Source organism: Eurytemora carolleeae, unplaced genomic scaffold (genome assembly GCF_000591075.1).
Source record: "Eurytemora carolleeae unplaced genomic scaffold, Eaff_2.0 scaffold395, whole genome shotgun sequence".
NCBI lineage: Eukaryota > Metazoa > Arthropoda > Copepoda > Calanoida > Temoridae > Eurytemora > Eurytemora carolleeae.
In genome coordinates this window covers 56,796-82,140 of record NW_019396292.1, presented here as the reverse complement: position 1 = coordinate 82,140, position 25,345 = coordinate 56,796, and the positions used below count along the sequence as shown (strand labels likewise).

The 25,345-nt window shown below is 31.7% G+C and overlaps 1 protein-coding gene across 3 annotated transcripts; it reads left to right on the top strand.

The window, feature by feature from the left end:
* The first annotated feature begins 1,552 nt into the window (after positions 1 to 1,552).
* LOC111700326 (uncharacterized) lies at positions 1,553 to 15,242 on the top strand. Of its 3 annotated transcripts, none has more exons than XM_023471207.1 (7): positions 1,553 to 1,603; positions 5,692 to 5,772; positions 9,401 to 9,487; positions 10,409 to 10,446; positions 10,835 to 10,910; positions 13,795 to 13,860; positions 14,836 to 15,242. In XM_023471207.1, exons 2-7 carry the CDS (start codon positions 5,695 to 5,697, stop codon positions 14,944 to 14,946), a joined length of 456 nt encoding a protein of 151 aa, XP_023326975.1. In that variant the 5' UTR covers positions 1,553 to 1,603; positions 5,692 to 5,694; the 3' UTR covers positions 14,947 to 15,242. The 3 variants fall into 3 exon arrangements, with proteins under 3 accessions (XP_023326975.1, XP_023326974.1, XP_023326973.1); XM_023471206.1 differs by lacking the exon at positions 1,553 to 1,603 and adding an exon at positions 1,612 to 1,719; XM_023471205.1 differs by lacking the exon at positions 1,553 to 1,603 and adding an exon at positions 2,075 to 2,195 and having other exon boundaries at positions 14,836 to 15,241.
* The last annotated feature ends 10,103 nt before the right edge of the window (positions 15,243 to 25,345 follow it).

Genomic DNA, 25,345 nt, shown 5'->3' with positions numbered 1-25,345 from the left:
AAGGCTGCAACAAAGTATGCGTATTACGTATGCAGTAAAGTAAAACTAAAGGCTAAAGTTAAAAAACATGTAAAAATCGGACCATTCAACTTAATCATAGATTTTTAAATATGTACTTCGCTTCCCAATTGATCTTTTTCAGAAGTAAAAGGCAGTTTAAACTTGCGGGATATTTTATGGGGTTAAAAGAAAATTTAGAGTTTCAATTTTATTTTATGCAGCATACATAGCCGGCCTTGGAACAAACTTTAAAGGCTGATGACCATGATTTAAAAAAATCAATAGTTTTGGAATGGACATTTTATTTTAAAAAATGGGGTTTGACCACGTAAAAAGTTCTTTGAAATTAAGGTATATATTATTCACTATGTGCAATCAAATAATGTAAATATATAAATCCATATTTTCATATTATTTAGCCAGGGCCTGACTACACAATGCCCTGTGGAGTTAGGCCTGTTTGTATGTATATATTTTGGCCGAAAGCCCGGGTTTAGGAATTCTGAAAAACAAATATGAAAGGGACTGAGAAATTATCTTGAATGCTCCAGTACGCCCGGCCTACTCAGAGACTGATAACAAAACTTAGATGCTCGCTGTTGCGTCTCTTTATTATAAAAGAAATGAAATATTATTCCAATATTAAAATTCACTCAACGTTGGTTCAATTGTAATTTAAACAATAAATAAGATTAAAAATGTATCTTAAAGGCTTACTTACGAGTTTTACTTTTAAAAATCACATATGGGTATAATAAACTATTAAAGTATGAATAACCATTTGTGATTGTCATGTTTCGCATTTTTTAATTTTAATTCGTTCACTGGTAGTTTATAGCACTTTTTTTAAATTCATGAAGTTAAAATTAACAAATTAAAATTGTTTCTCCTTGATTTTTTTCGTTTTCTGAAATAACGATTGTTATTTTTATTGTTTTTCCAGTTTTGTTAGTACAACATGTCGCCCATTGGGCTATTTTATTTCTAAAAATACTAGAGATTATCTCTGTTTTTTTTCAAATGTAAAGGTTCAAAAGTAGCTCTTGTATTTTGCAAACCACTTGTAAAAAGTTGCATAATCAGAGTCAGTACAACATGTACTGTATCTGCATTCAGTCGTACCGTCCAGTCTGCACTACCCAGTGTAAAGTCGACCCGGCACAAATGAAACTCTTTAAATAAAAAGACATATCAAATTAAGTGAGCACTCCCTTTAAAAAATAAAAGGAATCCCTAGATGTAAAACAAGTTTAAGTGGTACAACGACGAGAAAATCTATGCTTACTAAGCAAATTAGAATAATTCCAATTTACATAATGTTCTTCCTTGTATCTAGCTTCGGGAGGAAAAAAGTCAACAAAAGGGGGGTTAGTACATACCCATTTAAACCTCCATAGTACATACCCATTTAAACCTCCATAGTACATACCCATTTAAACCTCCATAGTACATACCCATTTAAACTAAAGGTTGCACTGGCGAGCTGAGATTATATAAACGCACTGGCGCGTTAACATATATCTTGAAAGGATTCGAGAAGGTAGGGGAAGGGGGAGGAGATTGTTTTAATCTTCAGTTTGCCGAAAACATTCCCCATCTTTAGGTTTTAAAACTTTTTCTTTATTTAATAAAAGTTTTCAAAATACTTGCATTAAAGGCCAGCAGCACAGCTGGTTAGTTTTGCTTTTAGCTCAGCTCAGTTATTACAGATTTTAAAAGGTTAGACTGTCAGTGTAATTTCAAGTGACCCTCCATGGCAAAGACGCCAAATTCCGATTCACAACGGTACCTTTAAAGCTTTGCCTGATCAAGTATGAATTAGAAATTCATGTTTAAATTATGAAAACTGATTATTTTCAATTGTGGTTTCTTTTCTAAACTTCTACTGCACGGAAACATAAAAGAATTAACTGAGTTAAATACTTCAGAAAACGATAATATCTTTCACATTATTAATCAGATAATGTTTCAAGGGAATTCAGCATTAACATCTTCGCATGAAGGGTCACTTAAAATTGCTCTCACAGTTCCATAAGTGCCATAATTTGAATTATATAACTAAACGGAAACTATTTTGTTTAAGAGTTTAACTTAATGACATAATACTGAAATCTTATTGGATGTAAAGATTCCAGATCTCTATTGGTCCTGTTTTCTGATTTTAACCAATGAGAGACGGATAAAGTGAAAAGTTGGTGAGCTTAAGTTTTTAAGAATGAACTTTACCTTAACTCGAGGTAAAATTTAAAGAATTTAAGCCGCGCGGCTTAAATATGAAGATCAGCGACGCGGTTTCAATTCTTTAAATTTCGCCTCTGAATTAATTTAAAAGTTTCTAGCTTAGAATAAGTTGCTGAAAAGCATGTTTCCCTTTAAGAGGGGTTATTTACAAGATTGATGTTTGGCAATTTGGACAAATTCCTTTTCTGTTGTGTATATAGGTTTAGATAGATTTAGCCTGCGGTATATTTGTTGAAAGATAAACTACCCTGGTTGCCCAGACATGAATATATACCCCCAAACTAGATTAAAATCATGGATATATGATACTTAAGGATTGGTAATTTGAAATGGCCTTTAAACTGTACACTAAGAAAACTTGTGGCATGGTCAACATAAAGTAAAAGTTTTTAAAGAAATATAGCTTTCGAAAAATGACTAATTGTACTGTAAGATTCTATGTAGTTTATTTTCAACAGTCACTATGAGCAATGAACGTGTGGTGCTATTCAATAACGTTAAAAAAAGATACTGCAATATCACACGCCATTTCGAATATCCACTCCTTCCTTTACCTACTCCTCTAATGGAAAACCTTTTATACAAATTGTGGCTGGAAAAGAACTCCTTGGTTCATTGCCTAGATCTGTGCTGTAGAATATCAACTGAGAATATTGAATAAATTGAAAATTAGCATAATGTTATTCATACAAGATAAATATAACCCATCCTCCCAGCTTAGACCTGGGAATGTTTTTTTTATTTTAAAACCGTTTCTTTTCATTTCGTTTGTTAACAGCTCTTTCTTCTGTTCGCCATTCGTTCCGATCTGTCAGAAAGGAATTATGTCTCAGATTTTTTTATTCCTTTATCTTTACAAACAAATATCGTAGACATTGATTATTTCAAACTAAGTTTGAAATATCAAAGGTTTGCCCTTCAGGCCGATTAGAAATTTTCTTTTATGGCAAAGACTCAGTTAATATTCTGTTTTTTGTTTTCTATTTAATATAGTTCATTGAATGCAATCAATGGTTTTAAAAAATGAAAGAAAAATATTACCTAACTAAAGAGATGAGTCTTTGTAATAATTTCATATTTTCCAATCTCTTAATCTTTGCAACAAAATGTCTGAGACATGTTATTTCAAACTTATATTTAGAATATATAGATTATATAAGATCAAAATTCTAAATTTGAAAGAATTACTCCGTCAGGTTAAGCAAATATAAAGGGATAAGAAAAGTTTAGTTTGTGGGAAAAACTCTGTTCCTCTATTATTGTGAATATTGTTAAATAAAAACGATGAGTTCAGCCCAACCCTACCCCCCGGACCCTTTCATCCTTTCTCCCCAAAGTTCACTCTTGCAATATAAATAAGCATATTTGCATCAGAAAAGCCAAGTTTTTACTTGAATTTTTCATTAAAAAAAAAATTCTGAAAAAAGCTGTTTTTGAATAATGATTATTATAAAAACCATAAATGTGCAGTTTTACACATTTTACATAATAAGTTGATGGAAAGTTTCTTAACAACATCAAATACAAAAAATCCTTAAATGTCGTATTCCTTTTTCATAGTTTTATGGGTTTCACTGTATTTTCTTCATTTTGTCCTTAAAAAGTACTTAATCTTTATCTAGAAATGAAGTATGAAATAAAAAAAATTGTCTAGTTTCTGTTTACTGTGCCCTAAAATTTTTTTTAACTTTCAGCCCAGCAACTCAAAATTCTGAAAATGGTTTTGTGTAAATGAAAATTTAAAATATAAATAAACTTTTCAATTTTGTTTTTGTACAATATCTTTAATGGTAAATGTAACATTTTATTTCTATAAGTCAAGTACCAAAGTTTATTGGCGTGGAATAATTTGTATGCTAAACAATGTATTAATAAAGACAAAAATGTCTTTATCATATATAGAGAGAGTTAGATATAATTACTACGAAGGCTTACTTGAAGTTACTTCGACCAAGTTAAATTATACCAAGTTGTCAGGGTAGAATCTAGAAACTTGAATGGCTCTTCAGATCTAGTCAGTGATTTTATTCATTTCCCTTGTGCATCATTTCATGTAATCTGTACACTGTATATACTGTAGTATTCATTGTGCAATGTACATTGTAAAGTGTACAGTTTACATTGTACACACAAGTTCTTTTTCATGCATGAGTTCATGAACAAGTTCTTGTTCAGGGAGTTCATGAACAAGTTTTTGTCAGGGAGTTCATGAACAAGTTCTTGTTCAGGGAGTTCATGAACAAGTTCTTGTTCAGGGAGTTCATTAATAAGTATTCATGTAAACGTTCCTGCTCATTTCCAAGCTCTTGTCCATGGAGCGGGGGAGGCAGGCGGCCATGCGCCACCACTATTTCCTCTTCCGTGCCACATATTTGTTTTTTTTTCTCTTCTGGCAGCCATGTTTGTGTGTCTGTACCAAAAGAGTGGGCGTCTGTGATGAGCGGGGGAAGGCAGGCGGCCGTGAGCCACCACTATTTCCTCTTCCGTGCCACATATTTGCTTTTTTCTCTTCTGGCTGCCATGACCCACCACTGAACTTCTGTAGCACCACATTTTTCTCTTCCGGACAAAACTACTTTTTGAAATAATATATTTAGGGCCTTTAAATTGTGATTTTCAAGGATCCATGGGTCATGCAAAAAATATATATTCATTTCATAAAAAATGGCTAATTTTTGAGAGCACTATGAATATTAAAAATGATTCACCATAAAATATACTTTAGTTTTAAAAGGTGCCCTTGTGTAAAAATGTGCAATGTGTTAAGAGAAAATTGCTAAAAAACATTTTTTAATAAAACCTGTAACGCGTAAGTAATGACAGTAAATATTATGATTTTAATAATATTTTCTTATTCTTCAGACTACTCTGAACAATTTTTCTCTTCTCCCACAATATTAAAAAATTCTTAGTTTACCGGCTAAAATCTAAAACAAACGACCTTTTTTTATTTATCAATATATTAATCTTATGCAGAATTGAAAAAATGGTTTGAGTTGTGCTTTTTTTGCGTGACGTGGCTGGATTTATTAAAATCACACTTTAAAGGTCCTAAATGTACCATTGAAAAAAGTAGTTTTGCTCAGAAGAGTCAAATGTGGTGTTACAGAAGAGGAAATAGTGGTGGCTCATGGCTGCCGGAAGAGAAAAAAGCGAATATGTGGCCCGGAAGAAGAAATAGTGGTGGCTCATGGCCGCCTGCCTTTCCCCGCTCGCTTAAACCTGAGTAAATGGATTTAAAGTTTGCCTAACTATCTTGCTAGTTGAGCTGTTAGTGCAGTATTTTAGATATATTTTTTTCGGATTCATTTAAGACGTTTTTGCGGTGTAAATTTGTTCAGCAAAACAAAAGTTCTATCTTTAAAATCCTCCTTGGCGCCTGCCTTCTTCATGCGGTCACTTTAGAACAATTTAGAACATTGAAAACCTACTATTAATATTTGTTTGAAGGTAATGAGCTGGTTTAAAAGAATGGACAGTAGCAATCTTGAGACTGGAGATGATCAGCTGGATAATGACGTCATGGAACAGGTCCTCCTACACTTTAGACAACCTAAAACTTTTGTGTGAACTAGCGCATCGTTGAACGAAACTCACAAGTTTACTTTTTGGGGTCTTAACATTTGTGAAGGTTTTAATTTAAGAAATCAGAAAACAAAAAGAGAATGTTCGTTATTTTTTATAAACCGTTAATTTTTAACCATAAATAAGAACTGTTATTTCAGTTCGTTAACAATTTCGTTGACGGTCTCTTTGGTTAATTTTCCAAAACGTACCATTTACTGACGAATGTTGCCCATCCCAAATTACAAATACCGGGACTAGCAATAACCAAAGGTACGACCTGGCTTCTTAAAAGTTATTAATAATATTAAAATCAGATAAAAATACTAGTTTTAAGTTCCTCGGATAAAAGTTGCAAGGGTATTATTGTGAATCGTTGGTGAGTAATAATGAGCAATAACTTGGATAGTGTTTTACTAAATCTTCTATTTTTTTTTACTTTAAAATGGTAAAACCCACCCAATCCTAAAGGTTATTTAACAAACTTTAAAAACTTCAAATCATGCAATATACTGAATGATGCAAATATCATGCAACGAGTGAAGGAATGCGATCATCTATCAATAATTTTAACTTATATTTTCTGAGACTTTATTACAGGAATTAAAAGTATACTTTCGACCAAGAAATATATAGACCAGGAACCGACATATCTAATGCGTCAAATCTGTGTACTGCAGTGGGAGGAAATCAAAACAACGAATTCAGGGGAAACGCATCATTTTGAGGAAAAAGGGCCCATGGGGTGGAATATAAATATATTGCTATTGTATTTTCCATTTTGACCAGAAAGCCAAAAATCATGAGCATTCGCTAACTTGATATATTAACTTGTTTTTTGTTGGACTGCAAATATCACTTTAGAGCTTTAGTCCATTCCCTTCAACTTATTGGGGGCACTGGGTTTGTTTACATTCCTCCCAAAGAGTACAGTACACAATTTGGGTATATCTGATATGGGCGTTCCTGTATATATAGTTACTTGCTTTCGACTGCGGAAGATTGTCTGAAAGGATCTGTAAGGGGAAAAATTAAAAGGGGTATATAGAATGAAACCTGAGAATCTCACAGGCACTGAACGATACATATAAGACATCTATCTGATGTTCCTGTCTCGAGAAATTTATATAAAACTGTATCAAATTTACACCAAAATTCATATGTAAGGAATTTTGTACAAAAGTAGCAGATATAAACGGATCATATTCAACAAATACGCAACCAATATGAAAACGATTATATCCCACAGAAGCCTGAGAATCTTTGAATATAATTTTTTAATTTTTATTTTGCATTTTTAATAGATATAATTGACAATATTATTACACATAGTCCGTGTAGGTTGTATTGCATCACAAGGAACTTCAGCCAATGGCAGTGCAGTATCGTTGTCAGGTGATACAGACGGAAATCACGTGACCAGTATACTTTACTGCCATTGGCTGATGTTCTGGTGATGTAATACAGACTATACGGACTATACCAATCATCAGTTTACCCTGAAATTACCCAAATAAATGAACGGACCCTTTAAGTTTACCTTCACCTTCGTAACTAGAATCATAGACTTCGATTGATAACTGATAAGTGATATTATTAATAGACGTAGAGTAGTACTCGTAAACACATCATCTTGAAGACTAGTAGAGTTAAAGGGATAGTTTTCGTTTACTGAGGCAGAACTTGTGAAGGTTTTGTTTGCTGTACAAGTTTCATTTTAACCAGCACCGCAGCTTTGTAAGGTTCATTATGAGGTTTATAACTGGGACACAACCACGGTTCATAGCTAGGAGCTCTATAAACAGCTGGTAATTAAGGTAGAATAACCAACTATAAAGGTGTCTCAGGAAAGCACTTTTAAAGATTGCTTAGCTGGAGGTATACGGGGTTGTGGAGATAATGATTAAAATGTAGAAGCTTGTGTTGCTGCATTGTATGCACTGCATGTATCGGAAAAACAAAGCTGCCGAGCCAATAAAAATATATTACTTAAGGAATACTAGAACTTTTGAGGGAAATTCCTTCCAATTCTTTTCTTCCTCTTTAATCTTGATCCACGCAGTTCTTCTACTGGGGTTATCCTAAATCTTTATGTTTTCAATCATAACTCTTATCATACAAAAGCTCATGGTTCCTTTCATGCCAAATCACCACACTAATTGTGGTCAATGCCTCAGATTTTGAACAGGATACCGTTTTTAGGATAAATTAATGGTGGAAATGGAAACTTTTTAAGAAGATATTTAGAGATTTTTTAAAAAACCGATAGGGGTAATTTTGTATTTTTAACCGTTTTCCCAAAAATGACTGGGTTTCTTAGACACACGGTTTACAAACATTTTCCATTTTTGCCAATAATATATCCTAAAATTCTTAACATAAGTAAGATGAAAGGAATTTCAAGTCTTTGACACAAACTCCGATTTTCTAACTCCTTCTGACTCCTAACTTCTAACTCCTACTGAAAGTCAAAAACCTTAGATATTTCAAACTATAAATTCTGTTTTATCAAATAATCTAAGTTTGTAATATCAAAAGTTTACATAACCAAGATGCAAAGTTATAGGAATTAGAAAATTTAAGTTAAGGACAAAAGCACAATTCCTTTTTAGCAAAATCTAAGACTTGACATCAAAGTGTTGTGATTATGTATGAAATAACTCATGTAATTATCAGGATAAATTAAAAATTTTCTTATATTTCTTCTTAAAATAAAAACTAGCTACAAGATAATACAATATGATACAAATTCGAAAAGAAGAATAAAGAATCATAATTCAGCCTGTATTGACGTATTTTAAATGTTACAGTTAGAGTGTGCGTTTGTGTGTGTGTGTGTGTGGGGGGGTTACAAGTTCACTGTTTGCAGTAAAAGAACTGTCCACCCCTTCCTTCATCTAAACATTTCTTGTTATCTTTTATTCCTGTTTTAACAACACTTCATATATATTTCCAGTATTTGCGGCCAGCTTTCATTATAAAACAATAGCAAACAAATCACGGGTTTTATAATATGTTTTCGAGGATTTTCAAAATTTTACAAAAATCCAAATATTTTGGAGACACAATTTTCTTGTAACTAAAAGCATCCATAAACCTTCCCGGGGGGAGAGGGGTTATGCCTCATGCCCAGCCTATTGGTGGCTTTAGTTCGAACCGATTAAAAATGACTAAAATTAGTTTTCAGTCCCTTGTTTTATATTACTGACAGAATGTGAGTATAGGGTCATGACAAACATGCTTTTCTTGAAATTCAAAACATGTTTGTTCTTTAAAATAAATGAGTCACGCTTAGATCCCCCTCTTCACTTTTCAACACAGAATTTTCAAGTTCAAACATAACATTTTTTTGGAAAGGTTGAAGGGGTGGTTTATTTGTTCCTTTATTATTTAAAAAAAAGGTTGGTGGATGGTAGATATTTTAACTATGTAGTATGTACTTACAATGTACGAGGGGGCCGATTTGAACAAAAATGTGCGACAGCTATAATTCTAAAAAACACTTGATTCTGCAAAATTGATTTTCCACGACAAAGATATACATCTTTCAAAAATAAAATTCAAAGTTTTTATTCCTTTTCTTGTATTTATATAGGCCGGACTGAGCACAGATGTACAAGTACAACAAAGATCAAGAACATGGGATTTACAAAATGCTGGAAGAGTTAGAAATAATCTACAGGTATGTAACAAAGCTAGGAGCAGCTGTATATTTGTCTATCTACCGTAATCTATGATTTTAGTTTTGTAACCTGACCGGCCCCACCGGTCTATCTATTTACCTGTTATCAATAAATTCGTTCAATACCAACCATTATGGTTCAGTACGGACGGAATTAGCCTGGGTAGGCTGTTAGTTAGATAAAGTGGCTGTCTAGCTGATAGGACAGTCAGGATTGACTGAGGAATTAGAGTTTGAGACAGTTGAGACAGACAGTTTAGAACTAAAGTTTAGCGGGCTAGATCGTTACAGGTATATACGTGTATTGTGTAACTAAAAACTTGATCATATTTTCAAACATTACTCGAATATCTCTTATAAAATTGCACAAAGATTAAAGGGACTCATGCAAGCGTTATTTCACAATGCAATGTCCTATTCACAACGGTACCCTTTAAACGTTCATCAAGCAAAAAGAGATTTTTGTTTAAATATCATGAAAACCACTTAAATCCTTCTTAAATGCATGGTACGAAAGAAAATATTTATTTTCTACCAATTCTCAAAGTTAAATATTAAAAATATTAGAACAGCTTCCAAACCAAGTTTTTAACAATTAAACGTGATTTTGTAGATTAATTGCCATCCATGGAGGGCCACTTGTAGGGTTTTCAGCGAACGAAACGTTTCGCGAAATTAAATGAAGCGAAAACAAACCGAAATTTAGCGAAATTTGTTTTTCTCGCGAATATGCGAAAATATTTTCGCGAAATGCAGAAATTTTGCATTTTTCGCGAGCGAACGTAATGCGAAAATGAAGCGAAATGGTTGCGAAACAATTTTTCCTTTTCGCTGGAAACCCTAGTCACTTGAAATTACGCTTATTAAGTCCCTTAAAGGAAACTTAGATTTTTTGTAAACAACGTTGACACAATTTTTTAGGATGGATTTGAGCCGGGTTCCAGGTTTGAGTGCACAAGGCAAAAGAGATAAAAAATCAAATAATAAAATAAAAAAGTCAAATAAACCATTAAAATAATATTTCAATATAATTTTAATCTTTTCATCCCAATAAGGGGTTTCAACGCAAGTGGATTATACTTCTGTGCAATTGCGAGCCCTGTAAACTACTCACAATTCCGCTAAATTGCGCACAATTCGAGAACAGTTGCGCGCCATTTCACGCAATTCCGTGCAATCGCGCGCATCGAAATTGCGATTGAAAATCCTAATTGTTTCTTCTAAATTTTTATATACAAGGAACATGAAACACAGCAGTTAGGAGGTTAAACAAAAACATTGTACATACTTTACATAGACTCCATAAGAAGTTTATTTTCACGCTTTGATATTTTTCTTTTGCCTTAGATTAAAGGATTCTCTGCAAAGAACGTGTTTGTCTAACCCCCAATGTGAGCCTAAACGATTAGAACCCTGCTTATCGGTGAGATTTTTAGAATATTTTATGTTGGATACAGTGGCCTCAATTTCAACATGAAGTAGAAATGGGACCTAACATCAATATAGCGTTCATATACTTGTAGTTTAAGCTTTAATATAATTATTGATTATGAAATTATCTAATCTAGAATATGTGCACTAAAGCTATTATCTAATCTACAATATGTGTACTCGAGATATTATCTAATCTACAATATGTGTACTCGAAATATTATCTAATCTACGATATGTTTACTCGAGATATTATCTAATCTACAATATGTGCACTCGAGATATTACCTAATCTACAAACTGTGCACTCGAGATATTACCAAATCTACAATATGTGTACTCGAGATATTATCTAATCTAGAATATGTGTACTTGAGCCATTATCTAATCTACAATATGTGTACTCAAGTAATATGTGTACTCGAGATATTATCTAATCTAGAATATGTGTACTCGAGATATTATCTAATCTACAATATGTATACTCGAGATATTATCTAATCTAGAATATGTGTACTCGAGATATTAACTAATCTACAATATGTGTACCCGAGATATTATCTAATCTACAATATGTGTACTCGAGATATTATCTAATCGAGAATATGTGTACTCGAGATATTATCTAATCTTAAATATGTGTACCCAAGATACCATCTAATCTACAATATTTGTACTAGAGGTATTATCTAATCTGCAATATGTGTACTTGAGCTATTATATATTCTAGAAAATGTGTACTCGAGCTATTATCTAATCTAGAATATGTATACCTGAGATATTATCTAATCTACAATATGTGTACTCGAGATATTATCTAACCTACAATATGTGTACTCGATATATTATCTAATCTACAATATGTGTACCTGAGCTATAATAATCTAGAATATAGGTACCCGAGATATTACCTAATCTACAATATGTGTACTCGAGATATTATCTAATCTACAATATGTGTATTAAAGATATTATCTAATCTAGAATATGTGTACTCGAGCTATTATCCAATCTACAATATGTGCACTCGAGATATTATCTAATCTACAATATGTGTACTCGAGATATTACCTAATCTACAATATGTGTACTCGAGATATTATCTAATCTAGAATATGTGTACTTGATCTATTATCTAATCTACAATATGTGTACTCGAGATATTATCTAATCTAGAATATGTGTACTTGAGCTATTATCTAATCTACAATATGTGCACTCGAGATATTTTCTAATCTACAATATGTGTACTCGAGATATTATCTAATCTAGAATATGTTTACTCTAGCTATTATCTAATCTACAATATGTGCACTCGAGATATTATCCAATCTACAATATGTGTACTCGAGATATTATCTAATCTACAATATGTGTACTCGATATATTATCTAATCTACAATATGTGTACCTGAGCTATACCAATCTAGAATATGTGTACCCGATATATTATCTAATCTACAATATGTGTACTCGAGATATTATCTAATTTACAATATGTGTACTCGAGATATTATCTAATCTACAATTTGTGTACCCGAGATATTATCTAATCTAGAATATGCGAACTCAAGATATTATCTAATCTAGAATATGTGTACCTGAGCTATTATCTAATCTACAATATGTGTACTCGATATATTATATAATCTAGAATATGTGTACTCGAGATATTATCTAATCTAGAATATGTGTACTCTAGATATTATCTAATCTAGAATATGTGTACTCGAGATATTATCTAATCTACAATATGTGTACTCAAGATATTATCTAATCTAGAATATGTGTACTCGAGATATTATCTAATCTACAATATGTTTACTCGAGATATTATCTAATCTACAATATGTGTACTTGAGATATTACCTAATCTAAAATATGTGTACTCGAGCTATTATCTAATCTACAATATGTGTACTCAAGATATTATTTAATCTACAATATGTGTACTCGAGATATTATTTAATCTCGAATATGTGTACTCGAGATATTATCTAATCTACAATATGTGCACTCGAGATATTACCTAATCTACAAACTGTGCACTCGAGATATTACCTAATCTACAATATGCGTACTCGAGATATTATCTAATCTAGAATATGTGTACTTGAGCCATTATCTAATCTACAATATGTGTACTCAAGCTATTATCTAATCTACAATATATGTACTCGAGATATTATCTAATCTAGAATATTTGTACTCGAGATATTATCTAATCTAGAATATGTGTACTCAAGATATTATCTAATCTACAATATGTGTACTCGAGATATTATCTAATCTTGAATTTGTGTACTCGAGATATTATCTAATCTACAATATGTGTACTCGAGATATTATCTAATCTACAATATGTGTACTCGAGATATTATCTAATCTACAATATGTGCACTCGAGATATTACCTAATCTACAATATGTGTACTCGAGATATTATCTAATCTAGAATATGTGTACTCGAGATATTATCTAATCTGGAATATGTGTACTCGAGATATACGAATCTAGAATATGTGAACCCAAGCTATACTAATCTAGAATATGTGTACCCGAGCTATACTAATCTAGAATATGTGTATCCAAACTATACTAATCTAGAATATGTGTACCCGAGCTATACTAATCTAGAATATATGTAACCGAGCTATATTAATCTAGAATATGTGTACCCGAGCTAGACTAATCTAGAATATGTGTACCCGAGCTATACTAATCTAGAATATGTGTACGCGAGCTATACTAATCTAGAATATGTGTACCCGGACTATACTAATCTAGAATATGTGTACCCGAGCTATACTTATCTAGAATATGTGTACCCGAGCTATACTAATCTTGAATATGTGTACCCGAGCTATACTAATCTAGAATATGTGTACCCGAGCAAGTTTTACAGAGTTGAGTATTCGAGCAATGGAAGAACTAGCGATGGTGGTAAGAAATACATCGTAATTTAAAACTTTTTAACATTAAATCTTTACTCAAAAATTATACGCTCAAAGGTTATTAGGGTTGAACGATTTAGAACCAGTACAATTCACAGCGGACTAGGGTCCATTTGAATTCGAACCGGATCGACCCTTTATACCCGGCCTTTACATCGACCTAATTAACCTACCCCGGACCTACCCCATTACCTTAGTTTAGTGTTAGATTACTTGGATCCTTGTAATATTATTTTTTAAAGTCAAGTTTGCAAGATTTAAAAGTCCTCTTCTTGTTATAGTACTGTTCGTGTCAGTTGGAATATTCATAACTTCTTAGTTCAATTCCTCTGATGACTTGTCAAATAAAGAAACCTGACTTTCATATTTACCAACTTGACTTGTCTTTAAATTCTTAAACTTGAATTTAGATTTTTCAAATTGTCATCTTCATATCTTTCTTTTTTTGCCTGTCCCATTCTTTTATCTGACAAAAATGAATAAATGCGTTTTTTGAAATAAATTTATATTATTGGAATTCATGAAACATCATTCTCATATATTTCAATAACTCGGTCATTTTAAAAGATCAACGAAAATTTTTCAATGAGTCTTGATTACAAAGGGCATTATGACTAAGAACCGCACCTTAAACAGTTTTGTCAAAGAAACAATCTTGCTTACATTTTCAACAGTTTTATCGCTTGGTTGTAGCCCAAAAGAAAAGGATAAGTTGTGATTCGATCATGGAACCTTTTAATAAAAAAATAAAATATGATTAAGGGAAAAATTCCCTTTTAATTTGAGTTTTTAACAAATATATCTTAGCAACCAGATGGTGTAAACCTTTGATATTTCAAACTTAGACTATGTATCTCACAGAATTCATAGTTTTAAATATCCCAGGTACACGTCATTTGGTTGTAAAAATATAGGGATCAGATAATCAGAGTTTTTGACAAAGACTCAATTCCTCATATTTCAGGTGAGTGTAATGGCTCTCTGTACTTTCATGTACCTCGGACTGGCGTTGATCGAGAGACTGGTTGGGAAATTAATTGAAAAAAATGAAGAGAAAAAAGAAGATGGTTCGTAATTATTATGAGAAATGTCAAAAGCAAAAACATTTATCTCGGTCTTTTTTAAAATATATTTTTAATCCAATTTCTTGATCATGAAATATTTGAAACTTATTTTTTTTGTGAAAATGCATAAACCTTTTTATTCAAAAAATTTTAATTTATCGATACATATTTATAATATATATTGTCTTTGCGTTGAAAAGCAAGATTCGATTTTTATTTTAAGAACTGCGTTTTAAGTTTCACGTTTTAAAATAACGTGAATTTTGGGAATAGATTAATTTAAAATTTTCAAAGGAAAATAATTTCTTTTCAACTGTTTTCAATTGTTTATTATAAAGTTTTAAATATCTATTCAGTTGAATTAGTGGAATTGGTATAAACAGTATTTTTTAAAGTATATTTTTTTAATATTTTGAAATATATTTGTCAAATGTTTAAATGTTTAAGTTTTAATCTTCTTTTTAATAAAGCTCTTCATTCATATATATATTATGGTGTATGTAATGTATAATCTATATTTATTTATGTCAGCTATAGCTAGCTGGCCAAACGGCTTCACCGAATGGGCTGATTTTTTTTCAGGGAACCCTTGAGAACCCCGGGGATTACATAGGCTAAAAAAATTATTAAGATTTTTTTTCTTAATAATCCAAATTTGTTCTTCAAAATTCGATTAAAAAAAAATGTCACGGGCAACGCCGGTCACTTTAGCTAGTAATTTAATAAAACACTTAAATACATTTTTTTATAAAAACATGTTGTTTTTATAAAAGATATGAATAATTATTTATTTTAATCTTACTTACTATTTTACTTTTTATTTGTAGTCCTGAACATGAATATTTTAAAGCTCTTTTATTTTGTATCAGATTTAGAACTTGAATCTTTTGGTTTACATTGACCTAATGGACGCATTTAGGACTGTTTACATTGGCATAATGGACGCATTTAGGACTGTTTACATTGGCATAATGAACGCATTTAGGACTGTTTACATTGGCATAATGGACTTATTTAGGACTGTTTACATTGGCATAATGGACGCATTTAGGACTGTCTACATTGACCTAATGGACGCATTTACGCGTAATTTCAACTTTCAGTTGAAGAGATGCATGCTCGATTCACAACAGTACCTTTTAAACCTTGGACTGAGTCAGTATATTAGATATATCCTGATTAATCNTGAAAAGACAACGGTTAACCCTATCCCTGCTGGGGAACTTGAAAACCAGGATACGCTAAAGGGAGGTCAATTTGACCCATCCTCCCTCTAAATCCCATGTTTGATGTCCAAATATGACAAATGACACATCCTTGGAAAGCTCTCATGCGCTACTTTTAGAAGAAAATTTGCAAAATTTTAAATAACCTGATGTGTAGTTAAGAAAAGCTAAAAATGTGCAAATTTCTTTTGACAAGTTGTATGCAAAACATTTGCAAAAATTTCTTTGCAATCCGTTTCCTTATGTCATAGGCTTTTCAAAAAGCTAAAAATTATCAAAGTCCGACAAATGAAAATGGGTCATAACCATGATTCAGACATTTAGTATAAAAGCCCGGTTTTAAACTTAAAAGGAGGGCTATGGGTATTAAGGAAAAGTCAGAATAGCCTCAGACCAATAATTTTTGAGTTATATAAAACAACTGCATGGAGGGGGGGGGGGTCAAATCGACCCCCCCCCCAGCAGGAAGAGGGTTAAGAAATATCAAAAGTTATACTTTCTAGAAGTGACAGAAAATAACCATTTACTTATGAATGTTTGAAAATCGATTTTTGCCAATTTTTAAGGGTCGCTATTGAATGCTTTATAGTTCTTTTTTATTGTATTGTATGTACACAGAAAGAGTACTGTTTAATTCCCTTGCCCTCTTTAAATTACGCTTCCAGTCCCGTATGGTCCAAAGAATGGTTGTAGAAAGGTCAGACTCGGAATTCTTTTTTATTCTTATTTACTATATCAATTGGTTTTATACTATACATTAAAGAGACTTGTAGTGTTATTCTGAATATTGTATCCAAGGTTGTAATGCAAGGAAAGTTAATTGCTGTCGCGTATACTCTGCATACATATTGAAACCAGTTCTCTCTGGGCGGAATTTGTATACAAAAATAGATGCATCAGTGTTCGTTTAGTATTCGAGGAGGTTAAAAGCATTAAATTTTGATAATTTTGATAAATTACATAATAGTATCCTATGACCAGAATATTTCATTGATTTTTTTTTATGTGAAAGATGGATCCCATGTCAGGCTTTGACATCTGTCTTGTGTTTACATTACTGCCCAGATATAGTACACTGCAGTACAAAAGATGTGTACCCTTCTGAAATAACTTTTCTTGCGTTACATCCTTGATTGTATCTAACAATTCATATACGTAATGTATATATTTACTTAAAAAACTCATTATAGATGAGATAAAAGATTAAAGAGTACCGTTGTGAATAGTGCATTGTCATATTTTCATGGAGGGTCACTTGAAATCACACATGCAGTCCTTTTACATTACACCCCCTCAATGTTCACCAAATAGACCACCAGGCTAAAAGTTGTGTCACAAGATAAAAATTTATTTTCGTCTATTCGTAATCGTTATAAAAACATAATAATGAAAGTCATATTAAATGATTTTTAAAATCTAGAATTCCGTGTGACATGCTAAAAAAAACATTTTTGAATTTCGCGGAATTTCTATGAAAAGCTGGTCAAATTATGGTTAAATAAAATATGAAAATATGTTAAAATTGTATATTTACATATTTAATGGTGACTGTTTAGGTTACAAATTATCTAGTTAATTGATTCTTGTTCCTCCAAACTGTTTTAACAGCTGACAGCAGTTTATCTCCATGCTCTGTATGCCCTTCTGACCTGTTATATCTTGACCCAGTTGGTTTGAATTTAGCATGAATTGGTTCTCCAACCAGATTAGCATATCTACCCAAACCACAGTTATGTGATAATACAAAAGGTTCAACGTGGCACAGGAGAATATGAACTTTCCATGTTAATGATAATTTTTTCCTTTGTTTTCACTGAGTTCCTGGAGAGAAAGAAACGAGTTTTTTAGATTAACACCCTTTTTTAATTCCTGGCTCCAGTCTGATTTCTCTAAAGTGTTTTAAACATTCAATAAACTGAATAAGATGAGGAACTGTCAATCTAACTTCTTCTTCAAGGGTATCTAAGTGCTTAAGAATTGTATTACTGTTATTACAATCCCATCCGCGTCCCTGATATCCTCTTTGTAGGATGTTTTTAGACTTAAGCCAATCATCAAAACCCGGCCATAGATCCATAAGACTTACTCCCAGCAAGGATACAAAACCTATCAGTAAATGGAGCTCAGGGGGTAGAACTAAGAAGGGATTTCGGATCTTCATCTTTATACAAAATTCTTGGATTTATCACATTCATACAGTCTTTGATCTTTGTGTTATCATGACCAGTCTTTGAATACTTGTCATACCAGTAATCTCAGTTCTCCAGGTTCATAAGTTGCCAATCCTTCACACCAAAGGCAGGCTCGTTTCCCAGCCTGTGAAGATAATCCCAAAATAGCATTGGCACATTTTAAATCAAATGCTAAACTGAAGACAACATCTTGGAGATAAAGATTGTCTAAGATTGTTCTTAGATTCAAATTTGATTCTGGAACATCTTCTGTTATTGCAAGTATCTGACATCTTTGAACTCCACTGTTCAGAAACTTTCCTGATTCACTATTTGGTTCAAAAACATTCACAATTACTTTAAGATAAGATCCTCCTTCATCAATAGAAATTCTAACCAAGGTATGAGATAAGATGCATAATGAAAAAAGATGTGTCTTGACAAAAACTAGATCTCTTGAAAGGATGGAATTTGCAGATCTCCTAAACTGGACCTATAAGTAGGATATATAGGATAGTTACATTTAGTATAGTTTAAAGAACCTGGAATAATATTCTATAAGATTTCAGATTAGAAAGAAAACCTTGCTTCATAAATTCAGTTTTTACATTTTTTTATAATTGTTTTATTTTTTAATGAACAAAGTTTTTAAAGGAATAAAAACAAATTTTTCCTACAGTGATAACCAGAAAACTGTGGAAAAGAAAGTGTAAATGACGTTGTTATAAAACAAATAGTTTTACTAGTAAAATATTAAATCCCTTAATAGTGATATTGGTCTGTTTACACTGCACAATTGCTGGGTCTTATGTTCATTTAAATATTAATTCATAATAGGGCCCTGTAATGTATTTAAACGTCTGCAGAACCAAATAAGTAAATGCCCTACTCCAATAAATACTTTTAGATCAGTACCAATCCAGAGCTCAGATTTTAAAAGCTTAAACCCGAGTAAAACCCAAACTCGGGCTTAGATAGAACCCAAGTCAGGATTGGCACTGATTCTTCCAATGAGAGACTGTTTAGCAAGCTTTCTGTCAGAAGCAGACAAAATGCCGTCAGATCAGCTGTGACAAGGAGATGTAAATTTCGAAAATTCAAACTTAATGTAGATACATTATTTTCAGAGTATGTTTATTTTATATATTTAATGAAATTTGACACCATGAATAATTCCGAGATTTTAAATGCACAAATATAAAAGATTTTACACATTTACGATCATCAGCTGCTGAAGACACGAGCTTTAAAGAGAGAAAAACCCAAGATGGTTGGTTTTTACTAAACTCAAGGCCATCTAAAACCCGGGTCTTGGCCTGAGCTTTACTTGGGTCTAAGCAGACGCAAAGACTGGGGTTTACTCTGGTTTAAACTTATAAAATCTCATCTCAGGTATAACCTTCCTTATCCTTAGGTAACTGTTTTACAAGATACAACTCAATCAAGAACTCCAGGTTTCTCAATAATACTTTAATCCATATCAAACTGGATAGGACTCTCTCTGTATTCTCAGATATCTGTTTCACAAGATACAACTTAATCAAGAGCTCCAGGTTTCTCACTAATACTTTCGTCAATATCAAACCCTATATGACTCTATCTGTCACGGCCCCCTTATATGTATGCTTCTATCTACCGATCAATACTATTCTGGGCTAGTGTACATGTAACTTTGTCGGTGGGCTACGCAGCTGTTATATATGAGTGGACCCTAGATATTTTTAGGAAATTTCTAAAACCTCTGATATATCTGTCTTACAAGATACAGTGAACTGTAATTCCCAATCTATATCTATCTTTCAAGAAAGTGATTCACAATCCCTCTCATTTGCTAAACGTGGAACAACTACTCTCTAATCAAAGCGGAGTATTATTCCAACTGACGTACATTTTGAGGTCAAGTTAATGAATATAATTACAAGTTTTACGTCGTTATCTACAATCCTAGTTAGATTAATCGCAATGCAAGTCTTACGTAGTAATTTACAATCTTAGTTAGATTTACAGACAATGTACAACGTAATATATCTAGGTGTGTTCAGGGTTTTAAATATGGGGTTTGCTGCGGTATTTATTACAAGTAGAAATCCTAGAAATCTTGATTTAGAATTTTTAATCAGAAAAACATGCTTCCCAATCAAATCCTTTGGGAAGAATTAAAACTTTCGTGGACTTAAAGGGACAGTAATCGTAATTTCAAATGACCCTCAATTTAAAGATGACAATGCACGATTTACCATTTAGTTTTCCTTAAAAGCTTTGTCTGATCAAGTCTGATTTAGATTTCTTCCACATTTTCGATAAGATTAAAGGATACCGTTGGAAATCGGACATTGGCATGTCTTTGCCTGATGGGTCACTTAAAATAACGCTTACACTCCCTCTTAGAATATTTTCCGTATTGTAACATTTAGTTTTTTCAATTTTGGGAACACACCCTTTAAAGTTTAAACTGGTTCATATCAGTTACTCCTGATATAGAAAACCGTTATCGATCCTTTCTGTTGATATAACTCCGTTCAATTATCAATACTTATCAAACTTGGCAAATAATGAGCAGAAAAAGGGGGGAAGGAGAGGGGATGTGGTTTATACAGTTAAGAGGGGGGGGGGGGGCAAATAAGGGAAATAAAAGTTGAAACTTTCGGAATATATTTAAACTATTGGCAAAATGGAAATAAGTTGAAAGTGGATTTAATGCTTTTTTTAGAAAACGATATATAATTTTTTTAACTTACATAATCCTAAAAATATGGAATAAAGTATTATTAAATGAATTTATTCAAAGTGTTCTTTTTCAGCACGTTTGCTCTCAACCTTGTTTATTGGTACCTAGGAGGCAATTTATGTAAAATCAATAAAAACGATAGAATTTAACAAATAATGAAAAAAATACCTTGACTTTGACTCTGAGGCAAGGTATGGGGGGGGGGTATGGAAGAGGGAATATATGCTTTACACAGACCCCCCCACCCCCCAATCTTTGGAGATTAAAATGAAATGAATGGCTCTGTTTCTATGTCATGATCTATAACAACACAGAAAAGTTCCAAAGACCCAAGATTAGTGAATCTAAACAACTTAAACTAAAACTTTTAAACAAAAAGTATCCTTTGGTTGGAAATTTGGAAAAAATTTGGAAAAAACTGACCAACAAAATCTGTTTAAAAACAAAAATTCGCACTGTAATAAGATAATAAAGGATAATTTATATATATATAAATATAAATGATACGTAGATCTTCTGATGAGAAATAATTTAATTTTTAAGGTTCTTAGACTTTTAAATTTTTTAAAGTCACAACATTTTATCTGTTGAAGTGTGAAGATACCAATGTTTTAAAACTGAATCTATTTTATCTGTTGAAGTGTGAAGATACCAATGTTTTAAAACTGAATCTATTTTATCTGTTGAAGTGTGAAGATACCAATGTTTTAAAACTGAATCTATGTAAAAGTTTGCCTTTTCTAAACTATGTCTACTTTTTTCCTTGGAGAAAATATTATGAAAAAACAATCTTGAAAACGATCGTTCCAAAAAACGATCATTTGAAAACGATAGATTTGGTTAATTTTTTTTTGCGTATTTCTATCTCACCGGGAAAAAATTTGCATATTGTACAGAAAGCAAATGTGTAGAATAAACTATTTTTAAATATACAAAACTAAGCAAAACATCTCAGTTTTTTTTTTCTGGAACCTTCCAAAAACCTTAACAAACCATCGTGACTTGAAATTTAAAAATTTAGAATAAATAAAAAAACTTTATCACAAAATTTTATCTTTTCTGAAGTTAAGACAACATTTAACTTTGTTAAATTTAGAAAAGTTTCCTGCATGCAAGTTTACTTTAATAAGAAAGAAACGAAAGAAAACTTTCTTAAAAATCTAATTTGTGAACTTAATTTTAAATACCTAATTAAATCAAGTTACTTTCAAAAAGATTACTAATAAATAATTTTTTAGAATTCGATTTAAAGTAAATTATAAAAGACATTTTTGAAAAATGTTAACTAATCAAATACTCTAAACGTTTATAAGTCCTTTTTAAAAAACAATGATTTTGTTTTTATTTTAAGAATGTAAATTTGTTTGATTTCCAAATTTATCTTTTCAATTTTGAATTTGCATTCTGCATAAAACAAACAAACATGTTTAGATTATTTGTAAACATCTATATTAACCCTATTCTGCTGCCAGCAACTTAAAATCCAGGAAACCGGATTGTCTGGGCGAAGGATGGGGCTAAACATTACGCCCCACCGGTGTATATTTGAATATCCGAGATGGGCCAACCTTTGCAGTCCTACTTTGGACTGTACCGCCAATTTAAAATTACAAAAGCTGCAGAGGAGTAAATTATGATTTTTTTTTAACGATCCTGCGATATTTCAAAAAATTAAACTAACATCAAAAATATTTTGTTTAAAGTATTAGACATTTTAGAAGAAAAAATACAAAATAGATAATAATATATAATTTTATAGATTGAAAAAAAGAAAATCCTTGTAGAATAAATAAAAGGTTTTAATTTTTTTCTGATTATAGTTCTGTATTTGCAATTAAATGAAAAGTGAACATTTAATATCTTGAAGCTAAGTTCTAAAGAAAGAAATAGCTCCTGAATAATAATTAATTCTGTGATTATTTTCAGAGTTTTTATTTTGATACTTTTGAAAAGTCTAAACTGTTACTTTAAAAACTATACAATTGTATGAAAGAAATACAAAAGAAACCTTAAATTGAAAACAAAACATTTTTATTATTATTATTCATTTTCCGAACACATGAATTATACAATTGGTTACTAGCTTAGAGATTAGATAATTCAATTTATACATAAGTTGTGATTTAACAACTTTAAGTCTTCTCTGATGTCGTCTTCTTCACAGTCCCGGAGCTGTAACAGGAAATGCTGCAGACATTCGATATATCTTCTTCTTGAACAGTATCCAGCCCAAGGATTGTGAGGCAAGGAAAGTTATTTCAGAAGTGTACACATATTTTGTACTGCAGTGTACTGTCTCTGGGCGGTAATGTAAACACAAGACGGATATCACAGCCTGACATGGGATCCATCTTTCACATAAAAAATTAATGAAATATTCTGGTCATAGGAAACTATTATGTAAATTATCAAAATTTATATGCATAAAGAATTTTGACTACTGAGCATCGTCATGAGACGATTTCGATTATGTTTAGTATAATTCCTTTTTAATAAAACTTGAAGTTTAAAAAATGAAATATATATGTAAATCAATATATGTAATGTTTTCCTTTCCAGACACCCTGTATATTTCATGATTTTCTTTCACATAAAAATATTAATGAAATATTCTGGTCATAGGAAACTATTATGTAAATTATCAAAATTTTCAAAATTTAATGCTTTTAAGTTTCAATATGTACGCAGAGTATACACGACCGCAATAAACTTTCCTTGCCTTACATTCTTAATCCAGCCCATAGATTCTTAAAATATGGCACTTTATAGACTGTTTAATAAATCTATAACAGAGAGTTCATTGGCGATATCTAATGTTGCTTCCACCAACGTAGTGCAGAGAATATGCAGATATTGATCAAACTTCCCAAATATTATCCCAAATTTTTTCGGTGTTCAGACACCCTGTATGTATATATGATGTTTAGACACGCTCTATTTTTAAAATGTTTATTTACATGTTAAGACAGTAGTCATATATATTATATACATAAAGAATTTTGACTACTGAGCATCGTCATGAGACGATTTCGATTATGTTTAGTATAATTCTTTTTTAATAAAACTTGAAGTTTAAAAAATGAAATATATATGTATATCAATATATGTAATGTTTTCCTTTCCAGACACCCTGTATATTTCATGATTATCTTCTTTAAAAGTTTATAAAAGAAGAAGATATTTTTTTTCTCAGAAGAAACTAACTTTTAGAAAATGTAATTTCCTCTCACGTTGATTAATTTTGTGTGGTAAGTTACTTCCGAACACGTACAAAAGTTGATTAAAATTTAAAATTTAAAAATTTGAGAAAATCTTCTAATGCGCAGCCACATTACATTTGAGAACATCTCAGTGTTCCTACAAGAAATGTTGTTTTACAAGATGTAGATTGCAGATAAAAAACTTTTCTAGAAGCAAGGCAGAAAATTTAAAGACAAACGTTTTTTTGCAGATTATATTTTCATACATTCGGCCATGTTGCAAATATGTTACTGTTAGACCCATCTCTTAATCTAAATAAGGACACTACGGGTTTGTATCACGTCCTCAATCGCCTCAACCTTTAAATTTTTAAACATTACAAAATTATTTTGTTGTAATTTTTATTTTGATTTTTAGGTTGTGTAAGTCAAAGGATTTGATTTTTTGCCACTAACTCAAATTTTCTAATCCCTGGCGGTGCAAAACTTTGATATTTCAAACTAAGACTATTGGATCTAACAGAATCATAGTTTTAAAATATGAAAGGTCTACTACATCAGGTTTAAAATATATTGGGGGTTGAAAACCAGTGTGTGTGTGGCAAAAAATTAGCCTCTTTGAAACTTCTATGTTGTATATAAGACTGTTTTTGTTTTGTAGAACAACTTATTATAGATGGTGGAATCACCCCCCACCCCCCACCCTCCACCTCCAGACCCCTTTCCTCAATTTGAAGAAACCAATTTTATTAAAGACCCTCCCTCTCCCATATATCGTCCCATATAAATACTGGGGGTCTCTGATGAAAATATCAAAAGGTCTCCAATGGTCTCCAATACTGATAAATTCTTCTTGGACTCACAGAGTTGTTAAAGTTTATCAGATCCTCTATATCATGGTTTATAACAACACAATCTAATACTGCACTGCAAAACAAACAATGTTATTTGTGGTAGATTTAAAAACAAAAAAATATAATAATTAAGATTTTTAATAGACGCCATAATATGTGTCGCGGGACCAATAATGGTTAATTATACACCTTTACCTAAACTCTGTTCAATATTTTGTACATAAAATCTAT